Here is a 20,645-nt window from a genome sequence, read left to right as displayed (position 1 = left end):
AGTTTAAAAATAAAATTTAAGAAAAATAAAAAAATAAAAATATGGTTGAAAAAAAAATAAAAAAAAATAATAATAAAGTTTGCGAACGGCCCGAGCTGTGGGAAAGAAAGAGTCAGTCCCTCAGTCGTGCCCGACTCTGTGGTTTAGTCACTAAGTCGTGTCTGACTCTTGCGACCCCACGGACTGTAGCCCCCCAGGCTCCTCTGTCCATGGGGTTCTCCAAGCAGAAATACTGGAGTGGGTTACCATTTCCTCCTCCAGGGGATCTTCCTGACCCAGGGATCAAACCCGGATCTCTTGCATGGCAGGCAGATTCTTTACCCACTGAGCTACAAGGGAAGCCCCGAACTGTGGAAGGGAGGCTCATTTCCCTGCGGCCGACTGAGACCCCATCGGCCGGCCGGCTCCACCGGACCTGTTTGCGCAGGCGCGCGGGGCGGGGGCGGCACTTCAGGAAGGAGCAGCAGTTTTTCAGCCGCTCGCGGAGTGGGCGGGCAACGCCAAGGCCCGGAACCCGTGGGTGGAGTTGGAGGCGGAGCACGGCAGCCATGCAGGAGACAGGTTGGGACGTAGGCGCAGGCAGCCTGGCGGGTGGCGCCGAAAGCCGGGGCCGGCGGGGTGTCGGGGGTGGCCGGGGCGGCCCCCGCAGCGCGGGTGCTGCTTCCGCTGCAGACCACGGAGCTCCGGGTGTCGCGCCGGCCCAGCACTCTTCAGGGCTGGGCGGAGACCCGTGGTCCCCGGCCCAACGGCCGGGAAGCCGACCATGCGTATTGTATCCTACTCGAAGGGCAGTGCAGATAGGGCTGGGGGCTGCCTGCGGTGGGAGGTGGGACAAACGGACCGGCGGCTCAGGGGCTGCTGAGGGGTGGAATGGCCAGGGCGCTTGGGGCGGGCAGAGAATAGAAAGCTGAAGGGAGACTGGAAGCGGGGATGGGCCGGGGTGGCGTGAGTCGGGGGCAGAAATGGGATCACGGGGCAACGGGGTAGTTGGGCTGGATTAGGGCTACGAGTGGCCCGGAGGGGCTGGAAGAGGTCCTGAGACAGGACCCAGAGCTCCAAATCCTTGTGGGTGGTACCTTAACCGCGTCTCCATCAGCACCCTAAGCGTGCCTTTCCCGTCCGCCTTGGAGGCAGAGATTGCCCGTGGGTCCCTGGCCCCAGATGTCGAACCTCACCGTGGAGCGGTTGGGAAGGAGCTCACAGTGAGCGGCAGTGTCCTGGTGGTGTAAGTTGGAAAAGGGGCTGGTTGGAAGTGGTAGCAGGTGACCAAGCTCGTCTCTCTCCAGGGGCGCTCTATTTGGACACACTCAAGGGCTGTGTTTATGGAGGTGACGCAGTGTGCTGCGCCTATCTCCACCTTGATTCTCTTTTTCTGTGACTTTCAGCTGCTGGAGAGCTGAAGACTGCCGCCTCCTTCGAATCTCCATTGTCAACTTTCTGGACCAGCTTTCTCTGGTGATGCGAACCATGCAGCGCTTTGGGCCCTCTGTTGCCCGCTAAGCCAGGGCTGGGGAAAGGGGGGGTTAAGGTCTGACCTGGTGGCCCTTCCTAGACAGTGATCCTTCCTAGGGCAGTGATTCCTGCACTAGTTGCCGAGTTATTATGGGGGCCTCATCTTTTGCCTATAATGGCCCTTGGGTGCTCAAGGTCCACTTGCATTGTTTGGTGCTTAAATGCTTAACTACTGAAAATAAAATTGACCTATGATGAGTTTATTTTCAACTATAGCACCTTCAAAATTCTTGCCTTTGTCCTTAGATTGGAGGGTTATGTGATTCAGATAGTCAAGTAGTACAGTGTAAGTGAAGATCATCTAAGAAATGGAGGAGGATAGGTCCTGTCTCTCAGTATTAGCTACTATCAATATTTTGGAGTATTTTCTGAGTTTTATAGTTATATAGTAAACGTGTAACAATAATATTTGATATTGTGCAAGTTTAGCATTTTTCTTGGTATTTCTCATCTAACATGAACTTTTTTCTAAATATTCTTCAAAATCATTATTGAATGTTTAAACTATTTTCAGTCTTTGCCATATTATAGTTAATGATTCAGTGGAATGCTTGTATATAGATCTTTGCATGAATGATTAAGATTATAAGAAGTAGAATTAATTAAATATTTAAAGCTCTCAATCTAAAGTATGTGAAATTACTCTCCATAAAATACCCTCCCACCAGAATTCTGGTTTTCCCACATTAGTGTCACCATTGGGGGCTTCCCAGGTGGTGTAGCAGTAAAGAATCCACCTGCCAGTGTGGGAGGCACAAGAGATGAGGGTTTGATCCCTGGGTCCAGAAGATCCCCTGGAGGAGAAAATAGCAACCCACTCCATTATTCTTGCCTGGGGAATCCCATGGACAGAGGAGCCTGGTGGGAGTCCATGGAGTCGCAAAGAGTCAGACACGATTGAGGGACTCAGCACTGCACAGGGGCACAATGACTGCAATGCACTCGGGACAGTACAGAGTTGGCAGACATGAAGGTGTTTGGTGGCCATGAAGCTCTGGACCATTTTGAAGAGAGTGGGGACGAGGGCCACCATGTTTATTAACAGGGTCCCGGTGCCTCCCATGGTGAGAAGAGGCTGAAGGTAGCCAGGGCAGAAATGGGGAGACTGGCATCCAGGCAAGAGACAAGGGCAGCTTTGGACTACACAGGGGCAGTGGAGATGGGGAGAAGGAAGTGGCTTCTGAACGTGTCTTGAAGGTGTAGCCACCCGGCCTCGTTGATGGATTGGACATGGCCATCCTGGACCACCTCAGATCCTCAGAAACCCCACAAGGAGTCACCCTTCCTCCCACAGATGGCATCCAGCTCAGGCAGAGTCCGACAGTCTCCCCACCTGCTTCCACCTGCCCTGAGAACAAAGCCACATGCCAACTCCATTTCCCAACATTTAATTAGGAAAAAAAAGATGACAGGGTCAAAGAAAACCTCATGCAGAAAAAAAAGGGGGGGCAAATCGAGTTTGTAGGAGCATGGACCGGGGCTGGGTTCCTCCAAGGAGGCAGAAGAACAAAGGAGTAAGGCACTGCCACCTCTGCCCCTCGAGGCGTGCACAGGGCAGGGCAGCGGGGGGTGAGTGGTCTGGGGCGCACAGACCCCGCAGACGGAGTTTGGCAGCAAGGCCCGGAGGAGGAGAGTCCGGTGCCCCCAGGCCCAGATCTGGCCCTGGCAGGAGCCTGATTCAAGCTCTCCAGGCTTCAGAGAACACAGCCTGGGAGGAGGCCCAGGCCCAGCCTGAGAAGTCTAGACAGGCTTCTGTGTCAGCCGCAGAGCCATAGTCTGAGGGCACCTTTGGTGCCTTGCCCACCCCGAGTGCTGCTGGTGTCCAGGCCCTCTCCTGAAGATGGGCGGGGGCAGCCAGGGGAAGGGGCAGGGCCAGAGGTGAGGCCAAGGCTGACCCTGTCCCAAGGGGAGCTGGGAGGACTCAAGGAGAGGAGGTGAGTGAGACTGGGACATCTGGGGCAGGAGGGGCCGTATTTACATATGGAAAGGGTGAGTGGAGATAAATTAAATAAATAGGTGGTCGAGGCATAAATAGCAAGGAGGTCAGGGGCAATCACCAGACTGGGCAGGAGGGCAGAGGGAGGGTGGGGGTATTGCTGCTGCTGTGGTGGGGGGCTTGGTCCGGTCGCCCCCTCCCCATGCAGGGCCCAAAGCAAGGCACTAATGAAGGGCCCCGGGCTATGCTGGGGGTGTCTCGGCCCGGTGCCACCTGATCCGGGGCTCAGCCCAGGACCCAGGCCCGAGACGCCCCCTGGACGGGAGACTGGCTCAGGACTGAGACGTGCCTTTCTCCGGGTCGGCCACCCTTAGCTGTTGCTGGACACAAGGCCGATGATCTGCTCCAGCTTCTGGCGCAGCTTGTGTTTCCGACAAGAGGCATCTCGGTCCAGAGCGCTAAGAACCTGGGAAGCAGGCCCCGAGCTGGCCTCTCAGGGACGGCGGGCTGTTCCTCCCAGCCAAGCCCCCTGCTCCTTGGGGCAAGCTTGCCCCTCCCTCAGGCCTCAGGGTGTCCCTCCCTGCTGGCCAGGACCCTGGGCACATGGCCTCCAAACAGCCCCTCTTCGACCCCAAATCCTCCTCCAACCGCACAACTCTCATCCCTCCTCTCCACGGCCAGCATGCAGCCCCGTCCAAGAGTGATGTGGACTCGAAGCTCCCCTTTCCCGTCCCCTGCAGACCCCCAATCCCCCTCTAGACCTTTCCCATCCAAAGCAGCAGGCCTTCTCGGGCCTCATCTCCATTGACCATGGGCAGCACCCAATAGCCCATCACTCCTCCTGACACCTGGTGGGGGTTCTTCACGCATGTGTTCCGGGCCCGTGTGGCACTTGGGGGTGGGGGTGTCCCTCCCAACCCTCCTCAGACTCCACAGCCACCTCCCCTTCTGCTCTGCCACATCAGAGTGTCCCAGGGCCCCAGGGCTCAGTGCCTGGGCCACAGCTCTGTCTCTAGCTGCCCGAGGACCCCCTTGGTGAGCTCATCCAGGCTCAGGGCTCTCAGGCCTGTATCCAGCTGAGGTTTATCAGTTCTCATCTCCAACCAGGAGCCCAATCCTGAAGCCCACCCTCTGGCTTCCCTGTCTACTGAGGCTCCAGTCACAAATCAGGCAGGTGGCCTGACCCTGCCCACCTCTGGCCCTACCCTGCATTCCTGGCCCTTTACTTTCTCCCAACCAGAACTTGGTGCTTCAGCCAGTAGCTTCTTTTCTGGGTGCCTCACCTCCCCACATCTACAGAGAGCATCACGTGTGCCATCCTGAGGGCTTGTTTGTGGGAGGAATTGTGAGTAATCCAAGAGTTGGTCTCCCTGACTCCCATCACGCCCCTGCTTTTGCCACTGGCTGCATTCTCAAACTCAACGGGCCTGCGGGGGTGGCACGCACCTCCTGACGGTACTTGGTGACGTAGAAATAGAGCTCACTGAGCGCACTCAGGACATTGAAGTCACTTGCGTGGAGACGGGACTGCTCCACCAGATATGCATCCATGTCCTGGTCACTGATGGATGCCATCTTGGTTATGTCCCGGTAGTACCTAATGGGATCCCGAAGAAGTCATGCTGGCAGCTGCTGCAAAAGTCAAAGCCCTTGTCCTGGCTGCCAGGCCAGCCTCTGGGCTTTCTTCCTGAAGCTGGCCCTTCATTAATATGAGCCAGCCTAGGCAGGGCCAGCTTCTACACTCTCACCCAGTAGCCATGTTCTGTGGGTGTCCAGGCCCCCCACCCCCACACATTGGGGCCCACCTCTCCACCCAGCTCTTGTAGTTGGGGATGTCCTTGGCGTAGAGCAGCTTGTTGGAGGGCGAGTCCTTGCCCAGGCGGTGCTCCGACGTGGAGCAGGAGTCCATGAAGGTCTGGGCCACCACTGATAAGCAGGCGTCTGTGATGCTGCTCTTGTGGATGTCGAACACGAACTGCGGGTTCTTGATCACGTTCACCCAGAAGCGCAGGGGCAGGCTAGACAGAGGGACAAAGGCCCACAGCTCCCCAGTTTCCCTGTGCCACATCCTCCTGTCTGCTCACCTCCACAGGCCCACAGGTGGCAAGATGACACACTGAGAGTTAGCAGCCTTTTCTTTAATTTTCAGCCTCACTTCAAGCAGTGAGAAGTAAGAGGAAATGGCATTCTGGCCTTGGTGATTTCAATGTTCCTCCCACACACACATTCACCCCCTGGACCAGGCTTCCAGCATCTCTGCACTGTGCCAGCGGTATCACCAGGTGAGCAGCCAGGCCCAGACAGTCAAGGGCACCTCTGAGTGCAGGGAACACTATCTGCATCCCAGCCGCCCAAACCCCTGGCAGAGTGACAGACACTTGCTCTCCCTACTCGGTGGCACCATCAATGCCAGGCCACTATCCTCTCCTGCTGGGATGAGCAGTCTAGCCCCCAGCCCCCACTGTCACCCTGACCGAGGTCCCCAAGTACCAGCCAAGCCTCCTCTTCCCACCCAGCCCTGGAGGGCCAGCGCACAGTGGTACCAGTTGCTCTTCCAGGTGTGGCGCACATCAGGATCAATGATCTGCCGCTGGTCGGCCTGCTCGTCCAGGAAGTCAAACATGTACTTAATGGCCAGTGGCAGGGCCGAGCCGCGGTGTGCCGTGCTGAACACAGTTTCGAAGAGGTCATCCACGAACTTCTGCAGTGTGCCCTGCAGTGGCACAGCAAGGGCACCAGCTGACAGGGAGCCAAGGAGGAATGTTCCCACACCAGGACAGATGGGGATGGAGAGGCCTGACAGTGAGCAGGGCTTCTCTGCCCGGCTAACAACACCCCTCAGATAGACCTGGCCTTGACCTCAGGGTGATAGTTTCCATAGCAAAGGCCTTAAGACAGTCCCTTGGCATGGAAACAATCCAGTGGCCCCTACCCCAGGCAGCCGGGGCCAGTCTGAGGGCCAAGTCCAGGACAGAAGGGACCCACACTCAGGCCAGGATGGCACAGGACAGGCGCACCTTGGTGGCCAGCAGCCGTGTCAGGTAGATCTCTGAGACCATCTTGCTGCCACGGTCACCCTCTCGGTGGTCGGCGTGGTCATGGTTCTTCACCAGGTGCCACAGCTTGGTGCCTGTCTCCTGGTCCGGGGTGATCATTGGCGCCCGAGAGCGGAGGCTGTCGGGGCTGCTGGCCGTGCGAAGCAAGCTCTCTGGGGCAGGGGATGGTGTGCCCCCTTAGGCCAGTAGCCCAGCCATCACCATGGCTCATGCCCCCTCTATCCCAGGAGCCCTGCACTTCTAGGCTCTAAAGAGCCCAGACCTCCTGAGAGCAGGGTCTGGGGACCACGGCCAACACAGCCTCAAAGGCCACGAGGCCAGCAGACACCACCACACTGAAGACACTTACCGTAGCGGCTGAGGGAACGGGTGAAGGTGAAGGAGTTGGCCATGTTATAGGCTGACACTTGTTTGGGCACCAGCGCCACCAAGGAACCGTCTGTCACCTGCAGATGCCAGGGACAGAGAGGGGGCAATGCAAGAGGCTGAGAAGCCAAGGGGCTGACCCTGTGGGAGTATGTGGGGCAGCTCCCACAGCTCCCAGAGAAGGGCCTGTATTGTGGGGGTGACGGAGGGGAGGGGCCAGCGCGGGACCACAGCCTCACAGGAGCACTGGTCATGGGTGGCCCTCCAGCTCCTCACCTGGTAGTGGGCCAGCGAGTTGACCCTCTTCCAGTCACACTCGATCTTGGTGGTGATGTCCTCATCCTGGAGGATGACACGGGCCATGCGGCCCTGGCGCCACTCTGCAGGCCACAAACAGCTCAGTAGGGGGGGAGCATGAACAACAGCCATAGTACCAGGAGGTGCGGAGGGGCCGGGAGGAGAGGGCAGGGGCCTCACCTAGGTCCATGTCCTCAGCTTTGGGGCGCTGGGAGTAAGGAATGCCCTTGTACACAGCATCGAGCAGCTTGTCTTTGGCCTGGGTGATACTGTCACAGTTGAGCACCTTCACGGGCACCTGAGCACTGCCCTCGCTCTCCGGGCACACACAGTGCAGGGTCTGAGTGGGTGGGGGGCCACAGGGTGGGTCCTGGGTGAGGCTTCCCCGCAGACCCGACACCCTATCCACCTGACCACCCCCCCCCCACACCACACACCAGTGTCTTATAGTCGATCTGCTGCCGGATGAGCTTGTCCTCACTCAGCGAGTACCGTGCCTCGCCTGTGATGGCATCGATGGGGCCTTTCTCCATCTGCTGCTTGATGGCACAGTACAGCAAGAAGAGCGGCTCCCCCGCGCACTCCTGCAGGCAGGGCTGGGCATACAGTTGCCTGCCAGCCAGCTGGCAGCTTCCCCACCCTACGGCCCCCACCACCTGCCCTGTGAGCATGCACACCTTCAGAAACTTATGCAGCAGGAAGGTGAACCAGTTGGTGAGCATCTTCTCAGCCACTGACTCAGTCCTGGAGAGAAAGGGGCGCTGGGGTCCTGGCCGGTAAGGGCCTCCCTAGGGGTGGGGACTGGCCGGGGCAGGGCTGGCCCAGGGCTGGGGGAGGGGGGACCCAGTACCTGCGCAGAAGCAGCTTTGGGTGGTTCTTGCTCTCAAGGTTCTTCTCGATGAGGTCCACCAACAGCTGCTTAAGCAGGCCTGTGGCATAGTCAAGGCGGCTCTGCAGGGCCACCATGGTGAGGGAGGCCACGGTGCCCCGGTCACGCATGGAGAAGCTGCTCTGGGCCTCCAGGGTGTGGATGAAAGTGAGCACGAAGGCGCGGCTGTGCAGCAGCTGCCCGAAAAGACGCAGGGCCTTCTCAACGTGGGGGGGGGTCTGTAGGAGACAGGGTGTCTCAGAGAGCAGAGGTGACCCTGTAAATGACACGGCAGGGGCAGACAATGGTGGGGGGAGTGTACGGGGCGGGGTGGGACTCACATCCAGCTCCTTAAGCACTGGGTGGGCCTCGATCCCTGGGAAGAGCACTCGCACAGCATAGGTCCGGTAGTCTAGGAAAGGGATCTGCACGCCGTCCATGTGGTTCGTCAACTCATTGATGTCTGTCTGCAGCTCAGCGAAGGCTGGGGAGGGCCAGTGGGGCAGAGTGAGCAGGGCAGGAGCGGGGAGCCCCTGCGGCCTGCCCCGCGCCCCACCTCCACACAGGCACCTTCCTTGCACTCCAGGGCCACCCGGGACTCCAAATTGTCCATCTGGAACTGGAGCCGCTTAAGCGTGCGGTCAGCATCCTGAGTCTTACGTTTGTAGGCAACCAACACGGCAGTGATGGCCAGCAGCAGGAGGCTGCCCCCTACCGCCAGCCCCACCACGGCTGGCAGGGTCAGGGCACGCTCGGCTGTGATGTGCAGGGTGCCCAGCCAGAACTCCAGACCGCCCACCAGCACCTGCAGGGACGGGCACACGGTGAAGCGAGCCCCATGCCTGCCCCAGGCTGCCCTGGCCGCCTCCCTGCCCCATACCCACCATGACAGGCTGCCGGCCCGTCTGGCTGGGGGAGTCGCAGAGAAGTTGCGTGTCGGAGACGGTTAGCGCGCATGGCTGGCCCCCTATCAGTACCGTGTAGTTGAGGCGGGAGCTGCCAGCTGCCACGGGGATCAGATTCTTGCCCTGCACACAGACAGCCCAGTCAGCCAGGGCTCCCCACTACCCCAGCCATACTGCCCTTTGCTCCTGCCCCAGCGGCACCTTTAGCACTACGTGGGAGCCTGGTTTGATGTCCAGGACCCCAGAGGGCCCAAGAGGCTCAAAGCTGGGGTCAGGGTAGTAGGTGAAGGAGGACCGGTTGAGGGAGCGGGCAGTCTGCACGTGGTCCAGCAGGAAGCCAAACTCATCTGGGTGCTCGCCCTGGGCCTGTGGCTGGGGCTGCCCCAGGAAGATGCCAGGGGCTTTACACAGCATGGCAGTGTCATTGATCACCTGGCATGTCTGCGGGGACAAAGGCAAGCAGTCCAGCACTTGAGGCCACAGCGGGCAGGGAGGCAGGGGTGGGGTGGGGGGGTGCGCAGCTGGCACTCACATTGGTGGTCTCAATGCCTCGGTACTTCGCCCGGACCCGGGGCTCCTGGACCGTCAGCAAGTGGGTCCCACTCACGGTAATGGCAGTGCTTCCACTAGGGACAGGAGTGAGGGACTTCAGGGCTCCTCCCCAACTGCCCCAAGCATGGTCCTCTCTCTGCTTTCCCCATTGGAAGTGGAAGTGAAGTGAAAGTCACTCAGTCATGTCCGACTCTTTGTAACCCCATGGACTATATAGTCCATGGAATTCTCCAGGCCAGAATACTAGAGTGGGTAGCCTTTCCCTTCTCCAGGGGATCTTCCCAATCCAGCGGCCCTGGAGCCTCCCTAAACCTGGGTCACCCAGTAGGTGCCAAGTGCCGTGTGGTCATGGAGGAACCAGGCTCCCCTCTGCTGAGGAGGGCTCAGGCTCAGAGGGGGTGGAACTTGATACCAGGCACTCAGAGACCTGGTCCCCAGCGTCCCCTCTTACTTGATGATGCTCCACATGGGCTCGAGGCGTGTGACAGTGGGGTCCTGGGTGTAAGTGTAGACAACACCAGGACTGGAGATGTTCGCGCGGTCAATGGCCAGCATGATGGGGGCTTGGCTCGGGCCCAGGGTGGAGACAGGCGAGATGCACACGATGGCTTCAGCATCCCTCCTGCATCAGCAAGTGGGGACTTGGAGAGAGTGGCCCAGGGCTGCCCGCCGTTTGCTGGCCTGAGGCCCCAGCTTCCGAACAACCCACCTGACGAACTGGCACTCGCCATCTCTCACGGTCACCATGACCCTGCTGCCGGCGTCCAGAGCCCTTCCAGAGATGGTGAGCCTCGTGCCCCCGGAGGCCGGGCCCCGACTGGGACTCACACGGTCAAACGTAGGCGTCTATGGGAGAAGATGTCCTAAGGGGCGGGGCGAGGGGGGTTGGCCAGGCCGCACGCTACCGGCAAGAAGCGATGGGAGAGGAAACGGGTAGGCACCCCACCCACCACAAAGGTGTAGAGCTGCTCAGACTGCGTGCGGAAGTCAGCCGAACAGTCGCCGACACAGAGCTCTGCAGGCCCTGGTGGAGGGCTGGGTACCAGTGACTCTTCCATCTCACAGACGATCCTGAGGGCAGGGTCCGAGAAGGTCAGACCCTGGAGGCCAGCCCCCAGTGGGGGATGAGGCCTGGTGTCCGCCAGCTGGGCTGCACTCACCTCTCAGCACTGATATACTCAGCGGGGATGGAGTTGCAGCGCACGCCAGCCACCCGCAGGCCCACCTCTCGGGAGGTGAGGCCCAGGTTCTCACCCACGATGGTGATCCAGGTGCCCCCCTCCTTGGGCCCCATGACTGGGTGGATCTGCGGAGCAGGATGGGAGGCGGGAGGGTAAGCTGAGTTGGCGGGTGCCCAGAGGGCAGAGGGTGGAGGGGAGACCGACCTGCGCAATGCGAGGATGGCTGCAGCGAGCGCCCTTCTGGTGCGGGTGCATCCAGTTTGTCTTGGGGGCTGGGCAGTGGGCCCGCAGCTGGCACCTGTGCTCCGAGATGCACCAGCCACAGTTGAAGCGGGGGTCAGCCTTGAGGCAGAGGCCACAGCTGGGCCGTTGCGCCCAGCACTTGTACAAGAGGGCTGTGGGCACAGAGGGCATCACTGGGGAGCAGTTACAGGCCCTGATGAAAGGTCCCCCTGTGGAACCCCGGCCCCAGCTCATGCCTATGCTGCCCCAGGAAGTGAGGTCCTCAGCCCCATCCCGCAGCTCACCTCGGAAGGTAGCAGGCTTGTCGATGGGGAAATCGCCATCCCAGACCACGGAGAAGTCCAGCTCGGTGTCACCATACTCATCACCTTCATAGGAATACTGGGGGAGAAGGACCTGTGTGACCCTCGTGAAGGTGTGCAGACCACCCCCCTGCAACCCTAGCTCAGGAATCCCCAGCAGGAGACTCAGAAAGTCCTCTGCCAGGATGAGCTTAGGCTTCCCGAAGAGTCTGCTGGGCACAGCCCGGATCCCCGAGATAGGCAGGGTGGGCCTCACCGAGGCGTTCTGACACTGCACGCTGCTGCTGTTGAAGCGCACGGCAGGCACCCGCTGATGCCGGCCCTGCACCCGGACCACGCACTCGTAGTTCTTCTGCCCTGACTGAGGCTGTGGCAGGTTCTTGGCCCGCAGGGTGAGGGGCTGCACAACGCCTACCGGGATCAGGAGGTCCCCGCTGGGCAGGATCTCAGGGCAGCCCTGAGGGGAGAACCCCCGCGTTGAAGAGGCTCCAAGAAAACCCCAAGATGGAGGGCAGCAAACCCAGGGGCTAGCCTGCAGGGAGCCCGGCCCCCTCGTGCATGATGCCCGCCTCACCTCAGGGTTGCGCACCCTGCCTTCCTGGAAGGAACAGTCATGGGGCTGGCTGGTACACACGTGGCGGTACTTACACCACTGGCAGGGGTAAGGGCTGCTGACGCAGGACATGCACCTGGAGGGGAGAGGCTTCAGAAATCATGGAGGAGACCAAACCAGGCCCTTCACTGTCCCCCGTGTGGGCCACACGGGAAGCCAAAGGAAAAAGGTGCCCACGTCACTGCGAGCCACATAGATGGGACTGGGGGCAGGCCAGCTACTACTCACGACTGGAGGACACTGCAGTTGTAGAAGACGAAGTCGGCCCCAGCAAACCTCACACCGGTCTCCTTGGAGAGCAGCTGCAGCCGCACGGTGCGGGTGGCCCCTGCAGTGAGCCCGCGGCACCCCATGTGAGCCATGGACAGACAGCATCCCCCGCCCCCCACAGCCCCGTCCACTGACCGTGCCCCCGGGTAAGAGCCCGGAGCTCCTGGAGGGAAGGCGAGGGGCAGCGTAACTCCCCAGAGGGCAGCAGGATGGCCTCGCTCTGGGTCACCTCCTCAAAGGCACAGCTCACGCCCACACTGAGGTCTGGCACGTTGCTCATGGCCACGGTCAGCTGCAGGAAGCCGAGGGCTTGGAGGAGGGTCCACTGCAGCATGTGGGCACCACACCCCTGCCATGTCCCTGCCACGCCCCTCACCTGCACACCAGGTGATGTCACCGACACGTTGTTGGGCCGGACGTGCACCTGGACACACTTGCTGAGCGCCTCAGCGAAGCCATATGGGGCCACAGCACCTGGACAGGCCCCTTGGCGGCAGCACCTGTGTGGGGTCAGGCCAGGCCCATCCCACAGCTGCCCTGGGGGCCAGGAAGGGGTGACAAGGGGGCAGCCGGCCCAGCATACGGTGCCAGGCAACCGCATGCCTCGGCTTCATCCCCGAGGGCCTGAGAGACGTCACTCGGGCCAGAGGTTCTGCTCATTAGCAGGATAAAGTCGGAAGGGAGGGAGGCTACAAGGGCACAGCTGGTGGGATGGGCACGTGGGAGAGGGCGGGCACCACGGCCCCCAGCCATGGGCAGAGCTGGGCAGGTCCTCACCTGTGTTGTAGCACGCACCAGCCACAGTGTGGGTCCCCCGAGCCCAGGCAGGCCGCGCAGCTCAGGTATTGCTCACAGGTCTCCACCGGGAGCTGGCTCACCTGGGCACAGCCGAGTTAGCACATGCTGCGCCCTGCCCCCAGCCCACCCTGCCACTTGCCCCGGGCCCACCTGCTTCTCACTCAGCAGGTAGATGTGCCGGTGGTCAGGGCTGAAGAGCAGGTCACGGAGTATGGGGCTGCCATCCACCACGGGCACCGTCTCGTACAGGTGAGCCTCCTGAGAGCTGTCAACCCGCACCTGGGCCACAAGACCAGCCACCTGACGCCACAGCAGCAGCCCACATACCCGGGCAGGCTCTTCTGCTGCCAGGGGCCCAGCCTTGTCCCATCATAGACAGACGGGGAAGGATAACACCAAGGCTGCCCCCTGGAGGCTCTTGGGGGTGTCACAGCTGGTCCAAAAAGGCTCACAGGGCACAGAGAGAGATGACCATACTTATGGTAGAAAGCAAAGAACTAAAGAGCCTCTTGATGAAAGTGAAAGAGGAGAGTGAAAAGGCTGGCTTAGATCTCAATATTCAAAAAACGAAGATCATGGCACCTGGTCCCATCACTTCATAGGAAATAGATGGGGAAACACTGGAAACAGTGACAGACTTTATTTTCTTAGGCTCTAAAATCACTGAAGATGGTGACTACAGCCGTGAAATTAAAAGATGCTTGCTCCTTGGAAGAAAAGCTATGACCAACCTAGACAGCGTATTAAAAAGCAGAGAGGTTACTTTGCCAACAAAGATCCGTCTAGTCAAAGCTATGGTTTTTCCAGTAGTCATGTATGGATGTGAGAGTTGGACCATAAAGAAAGCTGAGAGCCAAAGAATTAATGCTTTTGAGCTGTGGTGTTGGAGAAGACTCTTGAGAGTCCCTTGGACTGAAAAGAGATCAAACCAGTCCATCCTAAAGGAAATCAGTCCTGAATATTCATTGGGAGGACTGATACTGAAGCTGAAACTCCAATCCTTTTTCCACCTAATGCGAAGAACTGACTCATTGGAAAAGACCCTGATGCTGGGAAAGATTGAAGGTAGGAGGAGAAGGGGGCGACAGAGGATGAGATGGCTGGATGGCATCACCAACTCAACGGACATGAGTTTGAGTAAACTCTAGGAGTTGGTGATGGACAGGGAGGCCTGGTGTGCTACAGTCCATGGGGTCACAAAGAGTCAGACACGACTGAGTGACTGAACTGTAACTATAGAGTTTGGGCATGGGGAAAAGGTGAGATTTATAGGGGAAGGGATTTTCGGGATGATGGCAATACCCTAGAACGAAAGAGTGTTCATGGCAGTGTAACTCTGCAAATGTACCCAAATCAGAGAGATGCTTTATATGAGGGTGGGAGTGCGACATGGGAGTTATACCCCAATAAAGCTGTGAGAAATGCAAAAAAAGGACCCGGAGGGGAGTAGACTAGGCCCCCAAGATTTCCCTGGCCACTCCAGACCTTCTAGGAACAGCCCGCATCTCCCAGGTGAGCACGAGAAGAAGCTGGTAGCTGGTCTGACTCCTTGTCCCTTTAGAAAACCTCAGAGCTCCCAGCCCTGAAACAGAAGCAACCCCTGGGCCTATGAGGGGACAAGATGGCAAAGGCAGTCAGGTTCACATTTGTTCCCTCATTCATTCAAGGAGGCTTCCCTAGTAGCTCAGTTGGTAAAGAATCTGCCTGCAATGCAGGAGACCCAGGTTCAATCCCTGGGTTAGGAAGATCCCCTGGAGAAGGGAACGGCAACCCATTCTAGTACTCTTGTCTGGAGAATACCATGGACAGAGGACCTGGTGGGCTACAGTCTGTGGAATTGCAGAGCTGGACCCGACTATGCGACTAACTTTCCTTTCCTTTCCTTTTTCATTCAAGGAGGACCCAGCAACAATGGCTCCTGCTCTCCTGGCAGGGAAGCCCAGAGATAAGGACAGAGGCCTGGGTCTGCCACAGGAAGTCAGTGGTTCAGGCCACAGCAGGCAGTGGCACCAGTGAGCGTGGGTGCTGCAGGTGAACACAGGGCTTGCCTGCACAGTCTTGTCCCCACCCCTTGTTCTGCATCTCAGCCTGCCCTGATGCCCACAGGCTGGTGCCCACCTTCTTGAGACTGCCACCGCGAGTGCCGATGAAGACCACAGAGTGCTGCTGGTAGGTGTAGGCGGCCACGCTGGTCATGCCATCGGTACTGTCAGCTAGAAGGGGCAGCCCCTCGATTACGTGCAGTCCACCCAGTGGCTGGTTCAACACCAGCCCACAGAAGTTTCCATTTATCTGCATGGGCTGGTGAAACAGGAGGGGTGCACGCGGGTCAGCTCACAGGCACCCACTGGACGTCGGCCATGAGATCCCACATTGTGGCAGGGAAGAGGACCCAGAATTTGTTCCTTGCTAGCCAAGACCAACCAACCATTAGTCTCGGACCCCACAGGAAATGGGGGGATGAGAAAGGAGCTGCAGGAAGGCGAGCAGGCAGGAGTGGGGAGTAGACAGCAAGGCCTAGGAGGCTGCCACTGATGCAGAATGTGAGGGGGCACCCACAAGATAGAGCTGGAGGAGCCAGGTGGGGACAGAGGGGCAGGAAGAGGAAAGGAGTGGTCCACAAACAGAGTGTGCCCACCCAGAGGACTGGCAGGGAGGCAGGCTGGCGAGGAAAGAGAAGCTGCAAAGGCAGGGAGGGGATCACCAGAGGGTGGGGAATTCTGGGCTAAGCTATCACTCCTGAAATGGTTCAGGGAAGCATCTCCCAGGTGAGCGGGCCTGTGCAGCCTGGGACAGGCCGGCAGCCTACTGGCTGCTATGTGACCACCGGGGCTGGTCCTGCAGACCTGGGAAGAGACAGAGGGCCTGGCAGAGGGGTAGGGGGTGGGCAGGAGCTCACAGTGTTGATACAGGGCAGCTCCTTGTTCAGAAGCCAGGGCAGGGCCAGCGTGCCCTCCCCACGGTAGCAGGACTGGATGCGACGCCGGATGTGCGCATTGATGTTGCTGAGGGTAAAGAGGCAGAGGATGGTCTGCCGTGGTGGGCTGGCCCGGTTCTTCTGGCCCTGAGAGAAGACGGTGAAGAGGACGTCCTCGTTGGCTGGCACGCCCAGGGCCTGGGCCAGCAGCAGGCCAGGTTTGGCCAGGTGGGCACTCTGCACCAGGCGGTACTCCACACCATGCCATGAGCAGCCGATGGGGAACTCCACGTATGAGTAGAACTCGGAGTCTCCTGAGCACATGCGCACAATCTTGGACGTGAAGAACTTCTCGCCCGCTGTGTCCAGCAGTGTCTGCTGGGTGTCTAGCTGCAGTGTCAGGAAGTACACAAAGGAGGCGCTCACAAAGCCATAGACGTAGTAGATGTCGAAGGCCGGGTACAGGGACAGTGTGTCAGAGGGGATCTTGATCTGCGAGGAGACGAACTCGTCCTGGTACACCTACGGAACAGACGGGGGAGAGAGCCTGGGACAAGGCCAGGGTCCACCTGTGGCCTCCCCATCCGTGGCCCCTGCTACTCGCCCTGGCCTCAATCCCACAACAGGGTCCCCAAGGGGCTTCCATCACAACCCCCTGCCCATGCATGCACAGGACCCCAGGCCAGAAAGACTCCAGAGGGCAGGCCGTGACCTGGCCCGCCCTGCCATCCTCAGCAGCTTGTCCCATCTAGGACCAACCAGGTCTCTTCCGGGGGCAGAGGCAGGACACATGAAGGTAGGAGGGCACAGGGCCTGGCTCTCCAGAGGAGGGTGAAGGGAAGGGAGGGCAGGGGCCGCCTGACGGCCAGGGGGGTCTCACCCACCAGACTGAACATGTCTACACCGTCCTCATCCCGGATGAGCTTTCGGGAGCTCAGGGTGGGGAAGTACTCGGACTTGCCATCCACAGCCGTGCCTACAAACAGCTTGCTGGGCCCCTGGCCCTGCTCCACGATGACGCCAGCCATAGAGTCCGGCTCCTGGGCCCCCGACAGGTAGTGCTCCTTGCGGTGGTGGGGCTCACCCAGCTTGAAGAGGTCGTCCAGCCGCAAGAACTGGCAGATACCCTGCCAGATGCTGCCGCAGGCCACCAGGCGGCGGGCTGCGTAGTCTATGAGCAGCAGCTTGTTCACATTGTCCACAGGCGCCAGGCGGTGGGCGCACACACGCATGCTGGGGGGCGGGTAGCAGCGGGCGTTGTCCTCGACGGGCCCCGTGATGTGGACCCGCAGCTCAGTCAGATTGGGCGCCAGCTTGAAGATGTGGTTCACGGCGCCCACAAACACTTCCCCAGTCACCCGGTGCACAGCCAGGTGGGTGAGTGAGGTGTCCGTCACTGAGAAAGCAGGGAAGGGCCCACGGCTGCCCAGGGCCTGCCCGGCAGCCAGGAGGAACAGCAGGATGAAGATGGTGGGCATGGCTGGTGGCAGTCCCAGGGGGTGAACCTGGGGAGAGACAGCGGAGGCCAGTCAGAGGCCTACCCCCTGGCCTGGCCTTGGGCCTCCGGCCAGCCCAGAACCATGGCCTAGAGGGTGGAGGCCGATCACCTGCCACTGCACCAGGGCCCCAGATGGCAGCCCCAGCTGGGAGAGAGGAGGGGCATCCGCCAGGGTGCGCGAGGGAGCCACGAGCACAGGCAGGCTTGGGGGCCATCAATCACCCCCCACCCACTGCTGGCAAGCAGCCGGGAGGCCTCGCCTCAGCTGGGCCACACCCAAGCGGGCCGCGGCGCCAGATGCTGGGAGAGGCAGGGTGGGAGGCCCTCCAGGAAGGAGAAGCTAAACAGCAGATCCCAGGCCCGAGGGTGGCCAGCCACACACGGGCGCAACGCAACCACGGGCCACTCAAGGCCACAGAGCCGCCTCGCACCCCTAGTTGGGGGGGGGGGGGCGGGGAGGAGACAAGGGAGGGGGAAAACAATCGCAAATGGGACGTTGGGGTGTCAGGACATCAGAGGTCTGAGGCATCAAAGCCTGAGCCCAAACAGCACCCAGGGACACCAATCCACCCTCCGCACCCCCGCTGCCTCCTTGCCACAAGGGCCTCTGTCTTCCGGCTGACCAGGAGCCTGCGATCCGGTCTATAGGCTGCCACACAAAAGCCAAGTGGTGCCGGCCCCCGCAGCAATGCACAGAGACAGACAGAAATCAGGCTCTGCCCAGGCACAACCGGATGGATGCCCAGGGCAGGGGTGCACGCAGCCCCCTCCAAAGCCAGATGGTAGCTGGTGAAGGGGCGAGGCAGGATGGCTAACACAGCTGAGACTCTGGGGAGACAGGCCGGGGGACCCCAGGAGCAGTGCTGGGCTTGGCTGGGTCTTCACCCCGAGGCCACACCCAGCTTCAGGCAGCCAAGACAGCAGAGCAGTGTCGTGGCAGCCAACGGGGCAGGGCTCAGGGCCCCCCTGTCGGTGCCCAAGCCCCAAGGGAGACACAAGTTACCCCACCTTGGAGGCGGTGGCGGGGAACCAAACCAAGGCAGCCCAGAAGAAATGGGGCAGGGGGGTGGGGGTGGATTGCATTTGCCAGAACCAGGAGCAGACCCAGCTTGGAACTGCTAAGTTTCAGCTCAAGACAGCTCGGCTCTCCCAGGCTCTTTTGTCAAGGTCCACATCCTGGACCCTGAATGCCAGAGCCAGAGAAGAAAGGAGGGCGCAGAAGGGGGGCGTCATGCCACCCTCACCTCCTCCGCAGCACACAGGAATACAAGCCTAAGAAGGGGAACGGGACCGGTCGGGAGGGATACCTGGAGAGGCACGCTGTGGAGCCCAAATGCCCGTTCCAAAGCACAACCTGGAAGCGGGAGCCTCGGGCCAACCGAGCCTCTCTGAGCCAGCCCTGCGGAGCCCGAGGATGCGGGCAGACCCTGGCAGAGACGGGGCTCTCGCACTCGCTCCCCGATGACCTGCGCGGTTCTGCCAGCCCAGGTTGCCCTGCCCCCATCCAGGGACACCGCCCCCCCTCCGCCGCCCCACTCCCCCCAGTGGACGGAGGCGCCGGGGCTGCTTCTCCGCCACAAAGGGTCCCCATCGGGTAGGGGGCTGGCGGCGGGGGCGCCGAGCACTAAGGACCAGTCGGGCGGGCGCCCAAGAAGGCAGGGGCAGGGCCCGACCCCTGGGAGGCCAAGGCGAACCTCAGGGATGCCCGACCCCGGGGCGGATGAACAGGCTGGCCTCGCACGGGCGGCGGGGGAGGGGGGGTGGCAGGCACCTACCTGTCCCTCCGCCGCCGCCGGGTCCGGGTGGCCGCCCGTCGGCCACGTGGACGCGCCCTCGAGCCCCACGCCGCCCCGCTCGCGCGCCCTCGCTGCCGCACCCCGCGCGCCCGCGCCGCCGCCGCCCACACTTTGGGGCCGGCCCGCGGCCGCCGGGGCCTTTTAAACCCGGACCGTACCACCGCGCCGGGCAGGGGTGCCCAGAGAGGGCCGAGCGGCAGTGCTCGCGGCCTTGGGGGACCGCCTCTCCCCGAGCCACGGGAGAGGCCCAGCAGCGCAGCTCCGGCCCCGGCGAGCGGCCGGGGTTCCCCCCCACCCCCCGCAGCGAGACGACCCTCCCCTCCCCTCCCCTCCTCTCGCGCAATGGCCGCGTCCGGGGCGCGCGCCCCTCAGCCCACCGCCTCCCGCCACCCAGGGACCCGCGCGCTCCCGCGCCACAACCCCTTCGGGCTCGGGGAGAGCGCGGGCCTCGGGGTCGCGCAGACGCCTCCCGGGCGCTCGGAGGCGCGCCCAAGGCCACCTGCCGCTGGTTCGCAGCACCACCACCCGTCCCTCGCACCCCGGTCACCATCCTACAGGCACACACCAGCCCGGAACTCGCGGTCCTGACCCAGGACACTCTCCTGGAGAAGGTCCACTAATCCGGAGGGCCTGCATCTGATAACATCCACGAGTACTGAGGCTGTCGGCCTTTACCACCTGGCCCCTTCCCCAGTGCCCCTGAATTGGAGATTTTCAGTCCCTTGGTTCCTTTTTCCTTTTCTTTTTATACAACTTTATTGACCTATAATTCATCTATCATGTAAGTCCCTCATGTAAAGGGTAACATTCAATGACGTTTAATATATTCACACAAAGTTGGGCAACCATTCCTCCTGTTTGATTCCAAAACATTCTCATCACCCCCAAAGTAAATCTCTATATACCCTTTAGCCAGCCCTCAGTCCACCCCGTATGAATTTTAGGATGGACTTTTCAGTTTCTGGAAAAAAAAAAAAAAAAGCCAGTGGGAGTTTAATATGGATTGAATTGAATCTGTAAATCAATTCGGAGAATGTTGCCATTTTAACAAGACTTCCAAGATGGTACTAGTGGTAAAGAACCTGCCTGCCAGTGCAAGAGACATAAGAAATGTGAGTTAGATCTCTGGGTTGGGTAGACCACCGTGGAGGAGGAAATGGCAACCCACTCCAGTATTCTTGCCTGGAGAGTTCCATGGACAGAGGGACAAGAGGGACTGGTGGGCTACAGTCCATAGGGTCGAAAAGAGTCAGACACAATGGAAGTGACTTAGCATGCACGCACACACCATCTTAACAAGATCCTTTCCATCCATGAACTTGGGATGTTGTGATGATGAATTCATGTGTATTAATTTCAACTTGGCTAGGCTATAGTTGGCAATTATTTAATCAAACACTCATCTAGCTGTTGCTCTGGAGAAATTTCATAGGTGTGGTGAACATCAACAATTGGTTGACTTTAAGTAAATTACACTCCACAATGTGGGTGAATCTTGTCCACTCAATTGAAGGCCTTAAGAGCAAAAACTGAGG

The 20,645-nt window shown here is 60.0% G+C and overlaps 2 protein-coding genes across 5 annotated transcripts; one reads left to right on the top strand and one right to left on the bottom strand.

Annotated features, from left to right (window-relative positions):
• The first annotated feature begins 447 nt into the window (after nucleotides 1-447).
• On the top strand, nucleotides 448-2,135 carry LAGE3 (L antigen family member 3). Its single transcript, XM_061409042.1, has 3 exons — nucleotides 448-772; nucleotides 1,097-1,225; nucleotides 1,386-2,135. Exons 1-3 carry the CDS (start codon nucleotides 549-551, stop codon nucleotides 1,498-1,500), a joined length of 468 nt encoding a protein of 155 aa, XP_061265026.1. The 5' UTR covers nucleotides 448-548; the 3' UTR covers nucleotides 1,501-2,135.
• Nucleotides 2,136-2,884: 749 nt separating this feature from the next.
• PLXNA3 (plexin A3) lies at nucleotides 2,885-19,171 on the bottom strand. Of its 4 annotated transcripts, none has more exons than XM_061409038.1 (33): nucleotides 19,090-19,170; nucleotides 16,701-17,321; nucleotides 15,799-16,338; nucleotides 15,018-15,200; nucleotides 13,050-13,178; nucleotides 12,879-12,979; nucleotides 12,478-12,601; nucleotides 12,237-12,393; nucleotides 12,060-12,159; nucleotides 11,793-11,907; nucleotides 11,475-11,675; nucleotides 11,201-11,297; nucleotides 10,878-11,068; nucleotides 10,653-10,798; nucleotides 10,443-10,563; nucleotides 10,202-10,338; nucleotides 9,944-10,114; nucleotides 9,473-9,566; nucleotides 9,142-9,381; nucleotides 8,920-9,063; nucleotides 8,606-8,840; nucleotides 8,377-8,519; nucleotides 8,018-8,274; nucleotides 7,845-7,911; nucleotides 7,605-7,763; nucleotides 7,348-7,507; nucleotides 7,147-7,250; nucleotides 6,854-6,950; nucleotides 6,466-6,656; nucleotides 5,992-6,161; nucleotides 5,254-5,466; nucleotides 4,895-5,045; nucleotides 2,885-3,914 (listed from the first exon to the last, which is right to left on the bottom strand). In XM_061409038.1, the coding sequence occupies exons 2-33, from the start codon at nucleotides 17,292-17,294 to the stop codon at nucleotides 3,819-3,821; spliced, it is 5,628 nt and encodes a 1,875-aa protein (XP_061265022.1). In that variant the 5' UTR covers nucleotides 17,295-17,321; nucleotides 19,090-19,170; the 3' UTR covers nucleotides 2,885-3,818. The 4 variants fall into 4 exon arrangements, with proteins under 4 accessions (XP_061265022.1, XP_061265024.1, XP_061265023.1 ...); XM_061409040.1 differs by having other exon boundaries at nucleotides 7,605-7,751; nucleotides 19,090-19,169; XM_061409039.1 differs by lacking the exon at nucleotides 19,090-19,170 and adding an exon at nucleotides 18,622-18,990.
• Nucleotides 19,172-20,645: the final 1,474 nt, after the last annotated feature.

The sequence above is a fragment of the Bos javanicus genome, chromosome X, assembly GCF_032452875.1.
Source record: "Bos javanicus breed banteng chromosome X, ARS-OSU_banteng_1.0, whole genome shotgun sequence".
Classification (NCBI taxonomy): Eukaryota; Metazoa; Chordata; class Mammalia; order Artiodactyla; family Bovidae; genus Bos; species Bos javanicus.
Note: the sequence above shows the minus strand (reverse complement) of the source record. Positions and strands in the feature narration are given on the sequence as shown.

What these genes read in the sequence shown, in the direction of transcription:
- LAGE3 (XM_061409042.1), top strand. Translation starts at nt 549, where the DNA reads ATGCAGGAGACAGGTTGGGACGTAGGCGCAGGCAGCCTGGCGGGTGGC. An exon ending in GGAAGCCGACCATGCGTATT is followed by an intron (nt 773 to 1,096) that starts GTATCCTACTCG and finishes CGTCTCCATCAG; the next exon opens with CACCCTAAGCGTGCCTTTCC. An exon ending in AGCGGCAGTGTCCTGGTGGT is followed by an intron (nt 1,226 to 1,385) that starts GTAAGTTGGAAA and finishes TGTGACTTTCAG; the next exon opens with CTGCTGGAGAGCTGAAGACT.
- PLXNA3 (XM_061409038.1), bottom strand. Translation starts at nt 17,294, where the DNA reads ATGCCCACCATCTTCATCCTGCTGTTCCTCCTGGCTGCCGGGCAGGCC. An exon ending in TGCTGCATAAGTTTCTGAAG is followed by an intron (nt 7,764 to 7,844) that starts GTGTGCATGCTC and finishes CTGTATGCCCAG; the next exon opens with CCCTGCCTGCAGGAGTGCGC. An exon ending in AGCTGAGGACATGGACCTAG is followed by an intron (nt 7,251 to 7,347) that starts GTGAGGCCCCTG and finishes TGTGGCCTGCAG; the next exon opens with AGTGGCGCCAGGGCCGCATG.